A 16,671-nucleotide genomic window follows, 5' to 3' on the forward strand; every position below is an offset into this window, starting at 1 on the left:
ATGAAATTGCTACTCCTAGCTTGCTACACTAAAACAAATATAGAGCAATTTCATTTTTGTATGTTCTGTAGAAGCTGACATTTTTTCTATTGAAGTTTCACCTAAGGCTTCCTCAGCAGTTTCCCATAAGAAGAAAAAAATAAGGCAAATTAAGTGGCACCACCACATCTCAATACAATACGAAATTAAAGCAGTGTAAGTAAAATATCGTTCTGCAAAAACCATCATGGTTGCAGATCTAAAACATGAAAGACTCAAGCCTTCAGAATTATTTATTAAATTTTTCGGCAAAACTATACAAAAATTAAAAACTCCTAACAAAAATGTCTCTTTACTCTTTCTTTAATATTTCATATTCAGGATCACCTTAACAAAAAAAATTGTACTTCAAATCAGTTTAAAAAAAATTAAAAATGCATGTATAACTAACCAAACTGCACAAACTTGTTAAAGTTAACCATATTCATAAAAATTAAATTAAAAGAAATCAGTAAACCAATCTCGAGTAATTGGCTCACCCCTACTTGACGTAGTATTAAGTTATTCTAGTTAATCTACAATCGATTACATATCGGCTCCGTAAAGTTAACGCGATTGAGCCTTCCAAATAAATGAACTGGAAAAAAATAAAATCAGCAAACAAGGACCAATAGCTAAGCAATGCCTAGAGTTTTGTTGTTTAAATATTCAAAAATTAACAAAAACTCAACCTTAATAACTCAATACTGAGGCATCGGTCACGTTTACGGACGATTGCCCCACAACATATGAATATGCATAATATAATCGATACTCGTGCCGCACTGATTGGGCTTCGAACAGTTTTCAACCATTTGATGCTAATGAACTGTATCTCTTTCCACTGACTTCTACCGTTCCCATTAAGTGGACCACAGTGTCCTTGAACATTCTCAAGGACCGATAGGTCAATCAGTCTGCCAAATAAAACGTGCCAAGGGAATACAATAGGGCCATATCCGGCAAAGTCTGCCCGAAGAAATATAAAAAAAAAATACACTCACTGGCTGAAAGTTGGCATCGGTCGGATAGCCCGGGTAGTACATTGGTTTGATGTCCGCCCCGAGTCCGTACGGATACTGCGGATGGTAGGCTGAGTCGGCCCCTGAGTCGTAGCCCCACGGATACGAGTGCCTCAGGCGGGACGAATCGGTCTCGAACGCTGGACGTTTTGCTGGTATATGAATAGGGCCTAATGTTAATGTCGTATAACGAGGGGATTGGCGGGTTTAAAATTGGATAATTAAAAAGATTTGTCGATTTGGTGGAATAAGAAGTAGAAGAAGTGACAAAACAAAACATTAAACACAGGCTGGGTTAATTCGACACACCGGGGAGGGAGTGAACGTGTGGTTAGCACAAGGATCGTTAGGACAGGGGATTCGTCAGTTGATTTGAAAAATTCCAAAATTTAGTAAGCGGGAAAGGTATAGAGAGACAAAGCCATAGCAAACTCAGGTGAAATTATTGATAGTCATTACCTGAAGGTTGGGAGCTCACACTGGCAGGTGATTCACTAGCCGTTGAAGGTGCCACGATCTGAGTCTGGGAGGACACGACCGAGCTATTTTGCTGACCAGTGCTGGAGGAATTAGGCTGTTGTGAAGTGACTTGCGCTGGCACCTGAGGTGGAGCCTGCTGTTGTTGTGCTTGCTGTTGTTGCTGTGCCTGCTGTGCTGCGGCCTGTTGTTGGGCTTGCTGCTGCTGTTGTTGTACGATATGGTTTGTACTATGGGATGTATTCTGTAGGGACGGTGGACTCCGACCGCCGACTCCTGTCTGGCCACCGGTGGGGTCCTCGTACATGGCAGCACCGGCCGTATGCACTGAATGGGAGTGTTGCCCCCACCAGGCCCCGGCAGCAGCGTGCGACCCTGCCGTGACATCGTGGGGATCGTGATATATTGCGCACGCCAGGTCAGAGGTGTGATGTGGATGGTTTAGCAAAGTGATCGTAATTTTTGCAGATTTTTTAAAACCGTCACAAAAGAAATATCAATCCCGGGTGGGATTCGTTCCGTTCCGATTCGCGTTACGAACGGATGACGCAGCAGTTTATTTTTTTGGATTTTGTTCGATTATTGTGCGTTTTATTGCCACCGAGGACAACACACAATTAACCAAGTTCAAGTTCGGGTTCACAAATCACAACGATCACAATTTGTATAATTTTAATACGGTAATCATAAATCAATTGATCAGCATTAAGCACCGTTGTATACAAAACACAGTTGTTGTTGATGTTTTATATTTGTTCCACACATCAACCATAGATTTTAATGATTTTATTTTATTTTTATTGTTATCATTTTATGACACGATGATTCACAGTATGCAGTGGCACGCCGATGTCGATGATGATGACGTTGATACGACAGGTTGATCATTCGTTTGCGCCAAACCCGGTTGTTGGTGACGGAAAGAAGAAAATGAGACAAAAATTTCAACCTGTTCTTGGCAACTCTTCGGTCACATTCAAAACTGTACAGATTCAAGTTTCTCGTTTATATTGCACTTGTCATAATTCAACTTTTCATCCCTTTTATTTTTTTTTTTTGTTTGCTTCTAGACCACTTGATATATATATATTTTTCGCAATTTTAAAAAATCACTATTGTGGTTAAAAATAAAATCACTTGCACTTGCATTGGTTCGCTTGAGCAATCGCCAGCGATTTAACGTTGTTCAGAAAATAAACAGCAAATATCTGCTTCTTGCTTGTTTCGTGCTTCCCCAAACAGTTGGATTGAAAAAGAGCGGAGTATTCGTAAAATGCAATCGAAACCGAAATCGGCAAAGACGGCAACGACGACGACGATGACGACGACGAAGACACGGCCAAGACGAGTGGCAGAGACCACGACGTTTTCCCTCACGCTCTTACGATAAACTAATGTCAGAAATCCTTCACGACGTACCGCGCGCTCTGACTCCGGGATCGACACACCGGACACTCTAAACACTGTGTGCGCGCTGTACACTCTAAAGCTTATACAGATTATGCACCACGACAATCCACACTATCTCACGTGAGCGCGAAAAGACCCGCTGAGATGTCTCGGTAGTGTGTCTTAACTTGGAGAGGTTCGGCCTTACACTGAAAACAAATCTTAGAATGTTGAACAACAGTCGATCCGTCTCTTGGTGTCTGTTCTCTGTGCACACACGTCGCGCATTGTACACGGGTGGACTTTCGAACGGGCGGCCCAAGGTATGGCAAGGGGATAGTGATCAAGAGGGGTAACACACAACGAGAGAGCCCAATAAAGAAGAAAACACTGTATAACTATGCTTGTACACACTGCTCTCTCATGGATCGCATATCCCTAGTTGTGCTTTTCTTTATGCTCACACTGCCATCCTGCTCCTCGAAATGGGTATGCATATGGCGTAGTACAAACAGCATGAGCATAACAGGCGGCCGCCACAAGAGAGCACCATTCAACCCACCGAGCTCGCGAGAGGAACTTTGCTGCCTGGTGCCTGCTGGCCGTGGTGTACGCGTGCGCTCTCTCAGTTTTCTCCTTTCCGTGTACATATACGAAACCGCGATCCGCGGCCTTTACAGCGTGTACAGTATAGCGTTTACACGGTATCAACCAATTCCTTCATTACATTGTGTTCATTGTGGAAAAGCGCGAGAAGTTGTGCTCCCCACAAAGGCCATCTTTCGATCGGGATCCGAACTAACACTGCCTCAGAATCTCCAAGACCTGCCATGCCTAGACATATATCGACGCATCATTCGAGCTCACCACCTTCAGTTGCCACTCGCCACATAGGCAAAACTATTTTCCTCCCAAAGCATTATGCATTAGGCGCTAGGAAACTCCCTCAATAAATCGCCCGCACATCGAATTGATGCTGATACTTTTTAATTTTTCGTCACATTCACGTCAACCAGACGTCCGTCAGTGTGGGGAAGCAAGCAGTGGGCCTCCGGTGATTATAATTTATGGTCGCTGTAATTAATGCAATAATCATAAAATAATCGTCCCATAAAAAATAAAGCACACACACAGACAGTATTCGGCGAGACGCGAGGATTGGGTTTGCTTGCATTCCTTCAATATTCTCACAGGCCTACCTTTCCAACAGGCGAGGATGATTTGTGGCCCTCTGTGTGTTTTGCGGAGGAGGATCCCAAGAATGCAGGAACACCAGCAAACAAACAAAAATCCCATTTTGGAGCAAAAGAAGACACCGTTGATGGGATATTTTCAGATTTGTCAAAAACCCAAAATCATCCACGTATCCTATTTTAAAATACAAAGTACATAACCAAGCAAATGCCCTGCAAATCAAACAACAAAAACCGCAAATCCAAGACCCACCACAAGAGCACTTTCACCTAGGCTAGACTGTCCTCGCGGTGGCCTTGGTTTATTGTTCTTTGAGTGTTCGTTTTTTTTTTCGCGCCAGGCTTTCAAAAACCAATAAAATCCTCAAACGAGCTGCTATGGCCGAGCCGAGATGGAGCTGTAAAGGTGTTTAAAGACCCATTCACCAAGCCAAAACATCACCCAGTCATTCCCGGGTCGACGAGTGAAAGGAAGAGTGTTTCGTTTACTTTGGGGGTCCAATTCGGGAAGAATGATTACTCTGACTCGCACCTCATTCGTTTGCCGCTTGTAATAAAGTGATAATTTAATTATCGGTCTCAAATTGCTCCAATAATCCGCTCATGTCATTTCCTTCCGAACGCGAGCTACTGAAGAAGTTTAATGACGACTCTAATAAGAGAATAAAAATATGTTTACTCGTTGGTCGTATTTTCATTAATTTTTCCTACCACCTTTGTTTGCATGCGGAGTCGCACGTCACTGTTGTTTGGTGTTTACTCTACTAATTTCCCGCACAATTAACAATGTTACCTTTCAGCAGCCAACAGCTCATGGGAAAGACCTCTTTGCACTCACACGGACCTCAGAGGTCCCCTTCTGGTTGGGCAGAGCGGCAGACAGGCACAATGTGAGGGGAAGCAACAGAAAATGGTGCTATAAAAGTATAAAACGTTAAACAACACTGACAAAAAAATCATGTTTGATTTAACGATTTATTGCCGTGTAAATGTTTTTCTAAGTCTTCTCGGGTTGCTTCTTCGTATACATATTTTTTTCGAGTGTGTATGTATAATTTTTGTCGTCATGAGTCAAAGTTATGTGAAAACGAGACACTTTTGTGCCACTGAACCTAGGTGCGATTCGAAAAGTTTTACGGTGCTAATTGTAGCACAGATGGATGGATCACCATGAAAAGTGATACATACTTTGATGGCTCATATAATAAGGGTTGATTTAGAGGCACTGGAGTGATGAACAGCGAATGACAGCTCAATTTGAATTCAACTAAAAAAATGGTGAATTGTATCATTGTGCATACATTATAGTTTATCACTATATGAATGTCGTACTGTTGGTCTTAATGAATCTTTGACGAATCTTATTTATTTATTTACTAGTCTTAAAAATGATCGTTCAGAAAGTTCTTAAATTACCGATATTCTGAGAATAAATAATTTCTTAGAGGTATTAAAATCAGATTGAACAATTCTTTCGTTGAATTTTCACGATAAATGTAAGGAATATTGATCTTTAGAGCACTTGATTTTCAGAAAAAGTCATTTTCATAAGATGATGTTCTATCACGAACCAAAAACAGATTAAATAATGAAAGAAAATTATGTAATAGGGTTATTGATCTAATTTCCGTTCTACTAAGCAAAATCCGCATTAAATCTCTCTTTTTCGAACGGTTATGAACCTAAAAATGGACTGATTCTACTAAAGATGACTTCCAAATTTATTTACCTTTCTATACGTACCGTTGGATTTGATAAAGAGTTTGAGATATTGGGCGAAATCTAACACTGCTTCTTGATTCCAAATTCGTTCTATGAGTTTCAATTTCGTTCTAACGCCATTGGTTATTCTAGGTTTTTCTTCGTTCTACGAATGCAGGCAGATAAAATGATCAATGATCAATGAGTGTATAGTATAGGCTTTGTTTTGTAGCTTATTATAGGCATTGTTTTGTAGCTTATGAGCTAACGCATCGAAACAAACGTAGTATTGATTTGTGCACGGTGAAATCATTGCACACTGGGCCATGAATGCAATCTAGCGGAGCAACATTAATAACTCCGCAGCATTTCCGCGACTTGGTGTCTTCGGCAAAGTTTCTCATCATAATAAGACCATCTATTGACATAAACACATAGTTAAAAACTCTTCCGTAAAGATAGCGCCACAATCTAACTTCTTTCTCTGACGTTTTGAAGACTTGATGTCTTCGGCAAAGTTGTTTATCTTGACAAAATAAACAACTCTTTGCAAGGCAAAAAATTTTCACAGTCTACTGGTTCCGACTCATATAGAGTAAAAAAAATGTCGAAAATATGTTTTTTCTTTCTGTTTTAGTTTTTTTTGCTTACAACCATATAATTTTATATTTTTCTCTTATTCAAATGCATTAAATCAATAACTTTTGTGAAGAAACATACTGGTTTGAGCTTTGTTGTTTTTGAGATTTCTTCATTTATGTGGAACACTTTTTTTTTCAATAACTTTTTTAAGGCATTTTAGCAAATTGAAAACTTGACGTTGTTTATGTTGATAAAATAAAATGGTCCTTATTATGATAAGAAAGGGTTTTTGTTTCATTTATTTTAAATCCAAATTCTCCATTCAAAATTAAAATAAAAAGCGCCAGTTCATCTTATGACCAAATGCGGTGAAACATTCAGATAATGGTTTTCTCACCTAAAGAAACAAATCTAACGGTTTTTGCCCTTGCTTTGTTTTCCGTAGATCTTGTTTTTCGTTCTGGGGACCAATGGTACCGACTCCATGGAGGCAACTCCCACACCTGAACCCTATTTATCGACCCATCAACTCATTGTATCGTGTAAATTTACGCCAAATCTAGCCTTAATTTTATATGCGCTATATCGCGCAGAAATTTACATGAATTTTTCAAACGGTCGTCAAAAGTATATTTCCTCAAATATGAAAAAAAAATCGATAGGATTTTCCTCATATTCTTGTTTTCTGAAAAAAAAAAAAACACACAAAAGAGTATTCTGGAATAAAAACTCACTTTTGAGTGAATAAACTGTTGACGAAATTGACTAGAATCGACTCAATTTTGAGTCGCTATCATCGTCCGTTTACGTATAGTTCAAAATAAAACAGGGCATCAAGATCTCTGAATCGGACTCAAATTTAAGTTCGATTAACTCTACACCGGTTGAAAAAATCATGAAAATATCTGTTTTGGCGTAGGACTACGTCTGTGATTTCTATATGAGGGTACACATTGTGAAAACCAAAAATGGAACATGGAACAAGATTATGAAAGATTTTAAACGTTAATAACTCAGCTGCCCCTGGACCAATTTCAATAATGTTAACACCAATCGATCAGAAATATTTCTACGCATCTGCTGAATTTAAGACTTTATCATTTTACAAAATTTCACTATTGAAAACTGCACGAATGTTGCTGTTGCTATGATAATTAAAATTATCATCGATTGCCTGCGAAAAGCGATTTCCCTAACACAGATTTCAAAGTTGAATTCCATCTGGTCTCACCATACGGTGTTTATTCAATCACCGCGTGGTGAGTGGTGGTGTTCTCCAGTACACAACGAAAGGCTCCCCGCAAGCAGCTAGGTATCAAGGCTGCCCACAACGGCTGATCGAATTCAGTTCCAATCACCGTGTGTGGTGTTGTACGGTCGTCGGCATCAGCAGCAGCAGATGCAGTGCTTCCAGCACGTGGCGTTGACATTGTTCTTCAGTACACAGCGAAAGGCTGCCTGCAAGCAGCGAGCTGCAGCCCACATGACCATCAATAGAAGGAGGAAGAGGCCACACCGCTATTGATCGGAATCAGCAGCTCTTCGTGAGTCACTGCGTCAAGCGCGTCATACAAAAGAGTATAAATACAGAGAGAACCACATGCTCCTGCTGCAGTTAACAAATAAGATTTATTATATAAGACCACGTAGTCCTACGTCACCATTGCATACAGCCCCTTGTAGTTTTTTCCAAATTATACGAGAGGAGATTTAACGGTTAAAATTCAGTATTTTTATCTTTATAGTTCGCAAAAACCTCGGTCACTCATAGACATAATAAAACTTTACTCAATTGTGAATAAAATCAAAAAAGAATTTGTTTTATACGGAGTGACGCTTAGGTTTTTTCTTTATTAATGACGCTTGTTCATAATTTATTAAAATGTTATCCAGTCTACACTGAAAAAAGTAATCCGAAAATTACTGGTGATGCAAACATACATGCGTGTAAATTTGTATTTCTTATCATACAAACCAACAACTTGCAAGAAATTTTGCTCACAGAGATAGACGGCTGCATACAATATTTTTAATATTTTATTAAACCTCTCATTCACCGTTTGAAAAATTCATGTAAATTTCTGTGATAATGATGCGCACACGTTATTAACGCTAAAGTTGTTTAGAAGCTAGCCATGGAAGTCTTTCATAGAGAGATATGGTTGGACAGGCTGGTAGAGCATGGTATTAAATAGTTGTGTCCCTAGTCGATAGATTAATGCACAGCAAAAAAATAATTTTGATATCACGTCAAAGTGGATGCACTACAATCATGTCGAAAATATGGTGTAATATTACTTGCTAAAAAGGGCAAAATTATCATTAATACAATGCATGAACTGACATTACGCTGCTTTTACTGCATTTGTTTATTTATGTGGTCATAAAAATTACATGAAATTTTCGACATGATTGTAGTGCATCCACTTTGATGTGATATCAAAATTATTTTTTTGCTGTGTGTAGGTAAGGGAAGTCGGCAAATCCGTAACTTCGGGATAAGGATTGGCTCTGAAGACTGGGATGACTCGGGCTATGCTCCCGCTTCGTGGTGGGGGTTTGCCTCAATGCGTTCCTCCGTGGGTGCACGCTTGCGCGCGGATCCTTCGCGGGCTCCCGTGTGTGGGTGTGTGTCCCGTGGGCACTGCAGTCATCACCAAACAGTCAATTCAGAACTGGCACGGCTGAGGGAATCCGACTGTCTAATTAAAACAAAGCATTGTGATGGCCTCAACAGGTGTTGACATAATGTGATTTCTGCAGAGTGCTCTGAATGTCAACGTGAAGAAAATCAAGCAAGCGCGGGTAAACGGCGGGAGTAACTATGACTCTCTTAAGGTAGCCAAATGCCTCGTCATCTAATTAGTGACGCACATGAATGGATTAACGAGATTCCCTCTGTCCCTATCTACTATCTAGCGAAACCACAGCCAATGGAACGGGCTTGGAAACACTAGCGGGGAAAAACGACCCTGTTGAGCTTGACTCTAGTCTTGCATTGTAAGGCGATATAAGAGGTGCAGAATTAAGCTTCTAAACAACTTTAGCTCAAAGATAAATGAGGGGAGAATTTACGCGATGGTTAAAATTCAGAACTTTTTTCTGAGTAACTTTATATGATACATAATGTAATCTTGAATGATATACGACACTCCATTTATGTGCATCATATTGAGTAACATTTAACACTAATTTTTTGAACTACGTAGGTATGGACAGGGATGGAAAATCATTTACATTCATTTCGTGCATTCATTTACATTCATTTGCCTCTAACTTTTTTCATCAACAGAATTCTGTAAAATAGTGTTCAAAGCTTTTGTAGGCTGTATCTATTGTAAACAAATCAAATCTGTGTCTCTTATGCATGATAAATCAGAGAGATAAGAACCCACCATTGTTTTTCAGTGAATGTAAATTGCATTCACTGCAAAACCATACCATATTCTGCCAGCTCTATTTCGTCATGCATTCAGAGATTCAGATTTTAGTTATAAACAAAAGTTGTAGTTATTATTTTTTTTTTCTTTATTTAGGAGATTTTTAGCCGTAGGATGGTTTATCTCCGAGCTGTAGTTAATATCAAAAGCTACAAAAGCTTCATGCATCATTTTACGATATTCTGCTGATGGGTACGAATATTCCAGGTTTTTTACAGAACTAATCCACTGACTTCCAGAGTCTACAAAGTTCGAAAAAGTAGTGTAAATTTGTGTTCAATATGATGCACATAAATGGAACGTCACATATCATATATGTTTACATTATAAATCATGTAAAGTTCCGAGACATTTCATGCAATGTTGTAAATATTGTATACAATAGCCCATCTTTGGTAACAACATACACAGATAAAAATTCTGAATTTTAATTGTGATGTAAACATTCATTCACGTAGACTTGTATTTCATTTTACGCAACCGAGCAACTTGTAAACAATGTTGTTTACAAAGATGGGATTTTGTATACAATATTTGCTACATTGCTTGAAATGTGTCAGAACTTTACATTATATATAATGTTAACGTATATGATATGTGACGCTCCATTTATATTGAACAGAAATTTACACTACTATTTCGAACTGTGTAGCTTACAAGTTGCTCGTTTGTGTGAAATGAAATACAAGTTTACGTGAATGAATATTTACATCACAATTAAAATTCAGAATTTTTATCTGTGTATGTTGTTACATCACAATTAAAATCAGGATTTTTTTTTTTTGCTGCGTGATTTTGAAGGGTCAGCTTCATAACTTGTGGAATTCACGGCAATGCTTTAATATCCGGTACACTAGAAAACCTAACACAGCAAAAAATTCTGAATTTTAATTGTGATTTAAAGATGTTTTCACTAATCTTGTATTTCATTTCACGCAAACGAGCAACTTATAAGCAATGTTGTTTACAAAGATGGGCAATTGTATACAATAATTGCATCATTTCATGAAATGTCTCAAAACATTTCACGACTTATAATGTAAACTTATATGATATGTGACGCTCCATTACATACACATACATATTGAACCGAAATTTACACTATTTTTTCGAACTGTGTATTTTTGAGAACTGAAGATAATCAACCACCATATATGAGAATTGAAGGTAAATCCGTAAATTTTTGAGTAGAATTTGTAAGAAGATCCAACCCAAGCAACACACGTGTTCTATAACCGATTATATAAGCTTTGTATTACTGGTTTTGGTTGTATAACAGTCAAAATAATTCTATGAATTTGTGTAACTTTGGAAAGCATCATAAACATGAAACGGAATTACATTTCTTCACATTAAGCTTTAATAAACTTGTTGAGCACCAAGTGTAAAAGTTATCAATTTCTTGTTGAAATACTACAAGATCAGACGTTTGACGAATTTCCAGTAAAAGTTTCATGTCGTCTGCATATATTGATACATTCAGAATATTCAATATGTGCTCTACATCATTAACAAATAGAATAAACAGTAATGGTCCAAGATAAAAACCTTGTGGCAAAAAAAATCATTGAAAATGCCAGAAACTTTCGCAACCTACGGAGCCTTCAAAGCTAACAAAACTTTAAGGCAGGCGCTGAAACTCCTCAAACTCACTGGAGGCTTAAAAAACTCTTGTCCTGCGAATTTAGCCAGCCCTCACCTCGAGTGAGTGGCGGCAGGAATATGGAAGAAGTAAACAAAAATTCCTCGAGAGAAAGAGGGAGAGTGAACTTCAGTGAGAGGATGATTTGACGTGAGGTGCGCTTTTCGAGACTCCGGATGACTTTTTTGTTCGACGCAAGAAGCTCAGAGTTCACCCAGAGTGAGAGTAAGAGCTTGTGATAGAAAAAATGAACATGAATGGCAGCAAACCTCACTCTCATTTTATCCCCCTTCGCTCACAAGCTCTGAAGCTCAGTGAAATGATTTGGCAGTAGACATACTACTCCTCAGAAAAATACTACGCTCGGCTCATTTCAAACTTGCGAGTGAGGCTCCATCAAGCCTGCTATAAGGTCAGAGATCAGGGTACTATTGGAACACTCTGAAGGATTTATGAAATTATTGTAGTTTTTAATGGAGGCCTGGCAGTTTCAGAATTTGTGGAATGGTACTCTGTCTACTAGTGCTAAATACTAATTATTATTTCAAACTCAAATCTGTCCACCACAGTGGGGTTTTCCGGAACTCTGATGCAAGATTCTCTGGAGATTTTACACACTATAAATAGCCCCAAGAATGACGAATATCTTTAAGTTCCTCGTGTTTGTAAGTTCCGGTAACCCGGGATTTCCTAAGTTTTAGGAGTCTTCGAAAAGTAAGATGGATGAATCTTCCATTCTCCTTTCACTTTTCATAGAACTTAAAGTCCTATGATTTTTTCCTCCAACTAATTCTCTTTCTTAAATTAGCTGAGTAAGTTAGATGAGGTCTTTTGATAGTTTAAAGAATCAACACAGAGAAAAATTTGAATATCACTGATGATGTATACATCTATGCGTGTAAACTTATTTTTCTTTTCACGCAAACTAGCACTTGTAAGAGATGTTACATACAAAATTTGCTATTTTCATACAATATTGAAAAATAGTCCATGAAATGACTCATAGCTTTACGCGATATTCAATATAAACTTATATGACATACAGTGTATCTTAAAATTGACCGTACACCTGAATGGGCAATTTTTTGAAAGACTGTGAGTCGATATATTTTTGAAATCTTTGCTAGTGGTTGAACAACTCTTTATTGATTTATCAGTATAGCTTTGGACTTTATTGTCAGAGTATGTATGAAGTTTGAGTAATTTCAGTAAAACGGTCGATTTTCAACTTTTTTCATAGTAGGCGGATTTTAATAAAATTAGCGGCATTTTAAAGATCTTTATTATGACTACACATGCAATATTTCAATATGTTTGGCTCACTGTATTTAAAAAAAAACGTTTTTTTTAGAAAATCTATTTTTTTCCAAAATAGCTCCAACTTCTTACAAACTCATTCAAATAAGCCCAATACTATACCGATAACCGATAAATGGTTGATGAACCAGCAGCCCAATATTTAGAAATCTATCTTTTCAAGTTGTGCTCGTACAGCTGTTTTTTTTTTTAAGTACGGACAGCTGTACGCTCAATTTTGAGATACACTGTATGACCACAGACAAACAGACGTAACTCTTCATTGTGTATCTTCGTTCATGCATTTAACGGTTGATTTGAATATTATCAGTTCCGCGAACTACTCGCCGCAGCGCTGGCATCGGATCACTTTGACGTTTCTATACATTCTATAGAACTTTTATGCAATATTGTTTACGAGTTAGCGAGCAAGCTTGTTTTTCGCGAGAAGCCAGAGAGATGTCGTTACTGAGGTTATATGTTTTGAGATACTATGTTTTCAAGAACAAGTTTTTCAAAGAGTTACGTCTGTTTGTCTGTGGTATGACGCTTCATTTATGTGCATCATATTGAACAGAAATTTACACTACTCTTCAAACTGTGTAGAAATGAAAATCAATCAAATTATTTTAAAAGCTATCACAATATCAACTAGAAAACTGCTGAACGATAGGTTTTTAATAGCTGGTATGATCACTTGAACAGTGGCGATGTTGATCAAAAGTTTTTGTTGTACGATTTGTGTCAATTTTCAAGTGGTTTTAAATATTGCAAAAGTTTTCGTTTTCACGAGCTTTTTTATATGAAAAAATATATAAAATTGAACAATATTAAGTTTTTAACACTGTTTTGAATGTTCAATTAAAATTACTAAAAATTACTTTCCTCAACAACTTTGGGTCAGACCTCATTTCGATCAGAAGTAACTTTTTTGTGCTACAATTGTTAAAAAATAACAAAGGCGTAATTTTGAAAAAAAAAATACACGTTGGTCAAATTTTTGCAAAAAAGTGAATGATTGTTCATAACACACAATTATGTAAATTTTCATGCAAATCGGAGAAGGTACAGTTTTGCGATTCATCATTTGGCGTGACAGTTCCAGTTAATGGATTTTATAGAGAGTAAAAATATTTTTCAGTTTCCATAAACTGATAGGCACGGTAGTATTTTCTGTCTTCTTTTTGGCTGATATAACAACAAATTGCACGGATTAACGTAAAACGCCCCATAACATTGCAGCAGGTCAGCAAAGTATTTGAAAACACCATCTATCAATACCGCATTCATTAAAACATTCAACCGAACAACACAACTCCGGTACAGTGTGACATGACAGCAATATCAAAATTGTTCTGGAGACTCTTTTTTCTGATAAGGAAAATTTGTACCGCAGTTTGATTTCAATCGATAATTATAACCCCATGCAAAAATATGTCGAGAGTAACCGAATTTATTTTTTTTTTTTTTTTTAAATGATGTTCTATTAATTTTTTTTCTGTAAAAGCAAGATTTAAAATCGACATTTTGAAACAAAGTGATGTTCGTATAACAAAATTTGCTATGATAAATAATAGTCCAAATTTAAGTTGTAGATGGCAGGACTGGCAGATGTCATTTTCAATGAAAGATCTCACGCGATATTTACAGAGATACTTCTAACACAATCATTGGATGAGAAAACGATGATAGAGATTATCTTCAAAATCTCATCGAATTTTTTGTCATGACAGAACGTGACAGTGTTCTGGTCATTATAATTACTAGCTTATTTAATGCTATTATAGTTACTTGAACCGAGGAAATCATAATAATATATTCACTCTACTGATTACATACGGTTGTTTGCTTAAATTCATCTAAATCAGTTAGAAATGTTGATGTCAAAACCGCCTAAGAATTATTCTCATTAGTGCTTGATCATTGAAAAATGACAAGAATGCTAATGGTAGGTAATTTGTCTCGTGATAGTGAGTGGACCTGTGTTCTCATATCATGACGGCCGTGATATTTACCAGCTTTGGTAGATTGCCATTTAACATTGAATGATTAAATTATTAATTTTCAAACTTTCATAGGATTGAAAAAATATAGATAATCCAATCCAAGTTCGGCACTAGACCAGTTATCCTAGGATAAACTTATTGAAACCAGATACCTTACGTCCGTATACTATAAATATTTAAACCGTTATATTTAACAAATTCTTTTACAGATTTGCATGAAAAGTATGAAAAATTTGCAATGTTTCGTGACGTGAAGAGATTATGTGATGTGGTCGCTGGAAGCTTTTTAAAATAATATGTAATTTTTATGGTAGCTTATTTTTCGAACAAAGTTTGTTTCTCCAAGTGCATTGCGTCTAGAAAATCATTTCCTGAAAGTTAAAAAATATGCATCCTGTAAATACTTGGTGGTTACATAAGGTGAATGGAACATATGCAGAGGATGAAATAAATTCAACCTTACATTGGATGCTAGAGAAATTACTTTTGCGTGTATTGCATTATTGGAATACATCATTGAATTTAATCCAACGCATTAAATATATGGTAATTTTGACTCCAACTGTTTTTAAATCAGATTTAAATCTGTAGCAACACCTTTCAAGATTCATAAAATGGTTTGGGTAGTAGGCACCTCTGGAATTTTTCAAATAATGTGTTACTTTTGCAAGACTTCATAAGCTACCCTGGAATAATATTTTCTAACTACAGCTCATGGTTACTCGAAGATTGGTTCCACTCCAATCATCGATCAATGCACCGGCACACCTATTGTCTCACCAATGGATTTCCAGCTGCACCGGCGGAGGCACACTCACAATTAACAAATCGTAAACCATGTAGTTTCCAGCACATTTACGATCCTAAAGGCCCCAGGAATCAACACAATTTCAAACTGGCACCTTAAAACTTTTATGATCTCGCGTAAAAGTTGTTGGTGGAGGGTATGTGCCGTGTGGTTTAATGCTCCATATATCATCCGAGAAACATGGTTGGCGTGTCGTCGCAGTGGCCATAGATTACCGGAAGCATGGAATGTTGTAATAGAAGAGTTGACCTTGTCCAGAGATGACCTTCGCCTACAAACGCTGTCGATCACTTGCTGCTTCAATGGTTGCATTCCGTTAAACACACCCACTTAGGTGACCTAGTTGATTATACCTAAAGTGTCTTCTGTGCCCTCCCATTTGCCTCCGGATGTCATATCTTCAACCATCCGTGAGCTACGGCGGAAATTATTAATTTGATAAATGCCTAAGGGCCAACTCACGGCCGTGTTTTCTCTTTCCGAGGACCGGAATACGTAGTCAATTCCTCGAATTTAAGCTGACTCGATGGAATAAGGAAACCGACAACGCTTCTTCGGTCATGCACTTTAGTGAGCGGATGCCCTCTGCTTGACTCTCTCTAGCCTCCAATTCAGTGGAATTCACCGTCTCTTGGATGACGACGCGAGGGGCCCATGTTACGAAACCATCAACTCGCTTTGCACGGCGCGCATACCTTTGTAGATTGTGTTTTTGCTCTAAGATTGAGTTTAAGTGAAACCAAAAAACAACGCTCAAAATGTTCACCTCAAGTCTATTACTGCGGTAGCGCGAACAGATAAGCGCAGTATCATTGCTGTCGTGGCCTCACTTTGTCGTCGTTTATTTTTTGCCTATCCTGAAAAATTCAGAGGCCAGAGCCTTTGCTTCCAAGCAGAAGGGGCTTTGCCAAGTCGTGCGAAATTAAAATGCGGAAACCAGTACTTTGAAGCTTCTTCTTTGCCGCCCGTCTGGGCTCATATTGTTGTTGAATTTTGTGTGCCATTCGATCGTCATCGCTTGAAACCGCGTGAAGCCACACAAAATGGCGTGTTTGGGCATGAGTGAGATTGGGATCTCGGATTTCAGCCTGCACGGA

At 37.9% G+C, this 16,671-nt stretch overlaps 1 protein-coding gene across 2 annotated transcripts in view; it reads right to left on the reverse strand.

The window, feature by feature from the left end:
- Positions 1 to 16,671, reverse strand: part of LOC135706445 (homeobox protein abdominal-B-like) — a 106,029-nt gene that overhangs the window by 24,568 nt on the left and 64,790 nt on the right. For both annotated transcript variants that reach the window (XM_065228053.1, XM_065228052.1), the window contains exons 4-5: positions 1,500 to 1,892; positions 1,023 to 1,210 (exon numbers count right to left, since the gene is read on the reverse strand). In XM_065228053.1, the coding sequence (XP_065084125.1) occupies positions 1,023 to 1,210; positions 1,500 to 1,892 (581 nt within the window). The remainder of the gene's footprint in view (positions 1 to 1,022; positions 1,211 to 1,499; positions 1,893 to 16,671) is intronic.

This window comes from Ochlerotatus camptorhynchus, unplaced genomic scaffold (assembly GCF_037179485.1).
Source record: "Ochlerotatus camptorhynchus isolate MF236.1 unplaced genomic scaffold, CSIRO-AGI_Acam_v1.1 ptg000278l, whole genome shotgun sequence".
Taxonomy (NCBI): Eukaryota; Metazoa; Arthropoda; class Insecta; order Diptera; family Culicidae; genus Ochlerotatus; species Ochlerotatus camptorhynchus.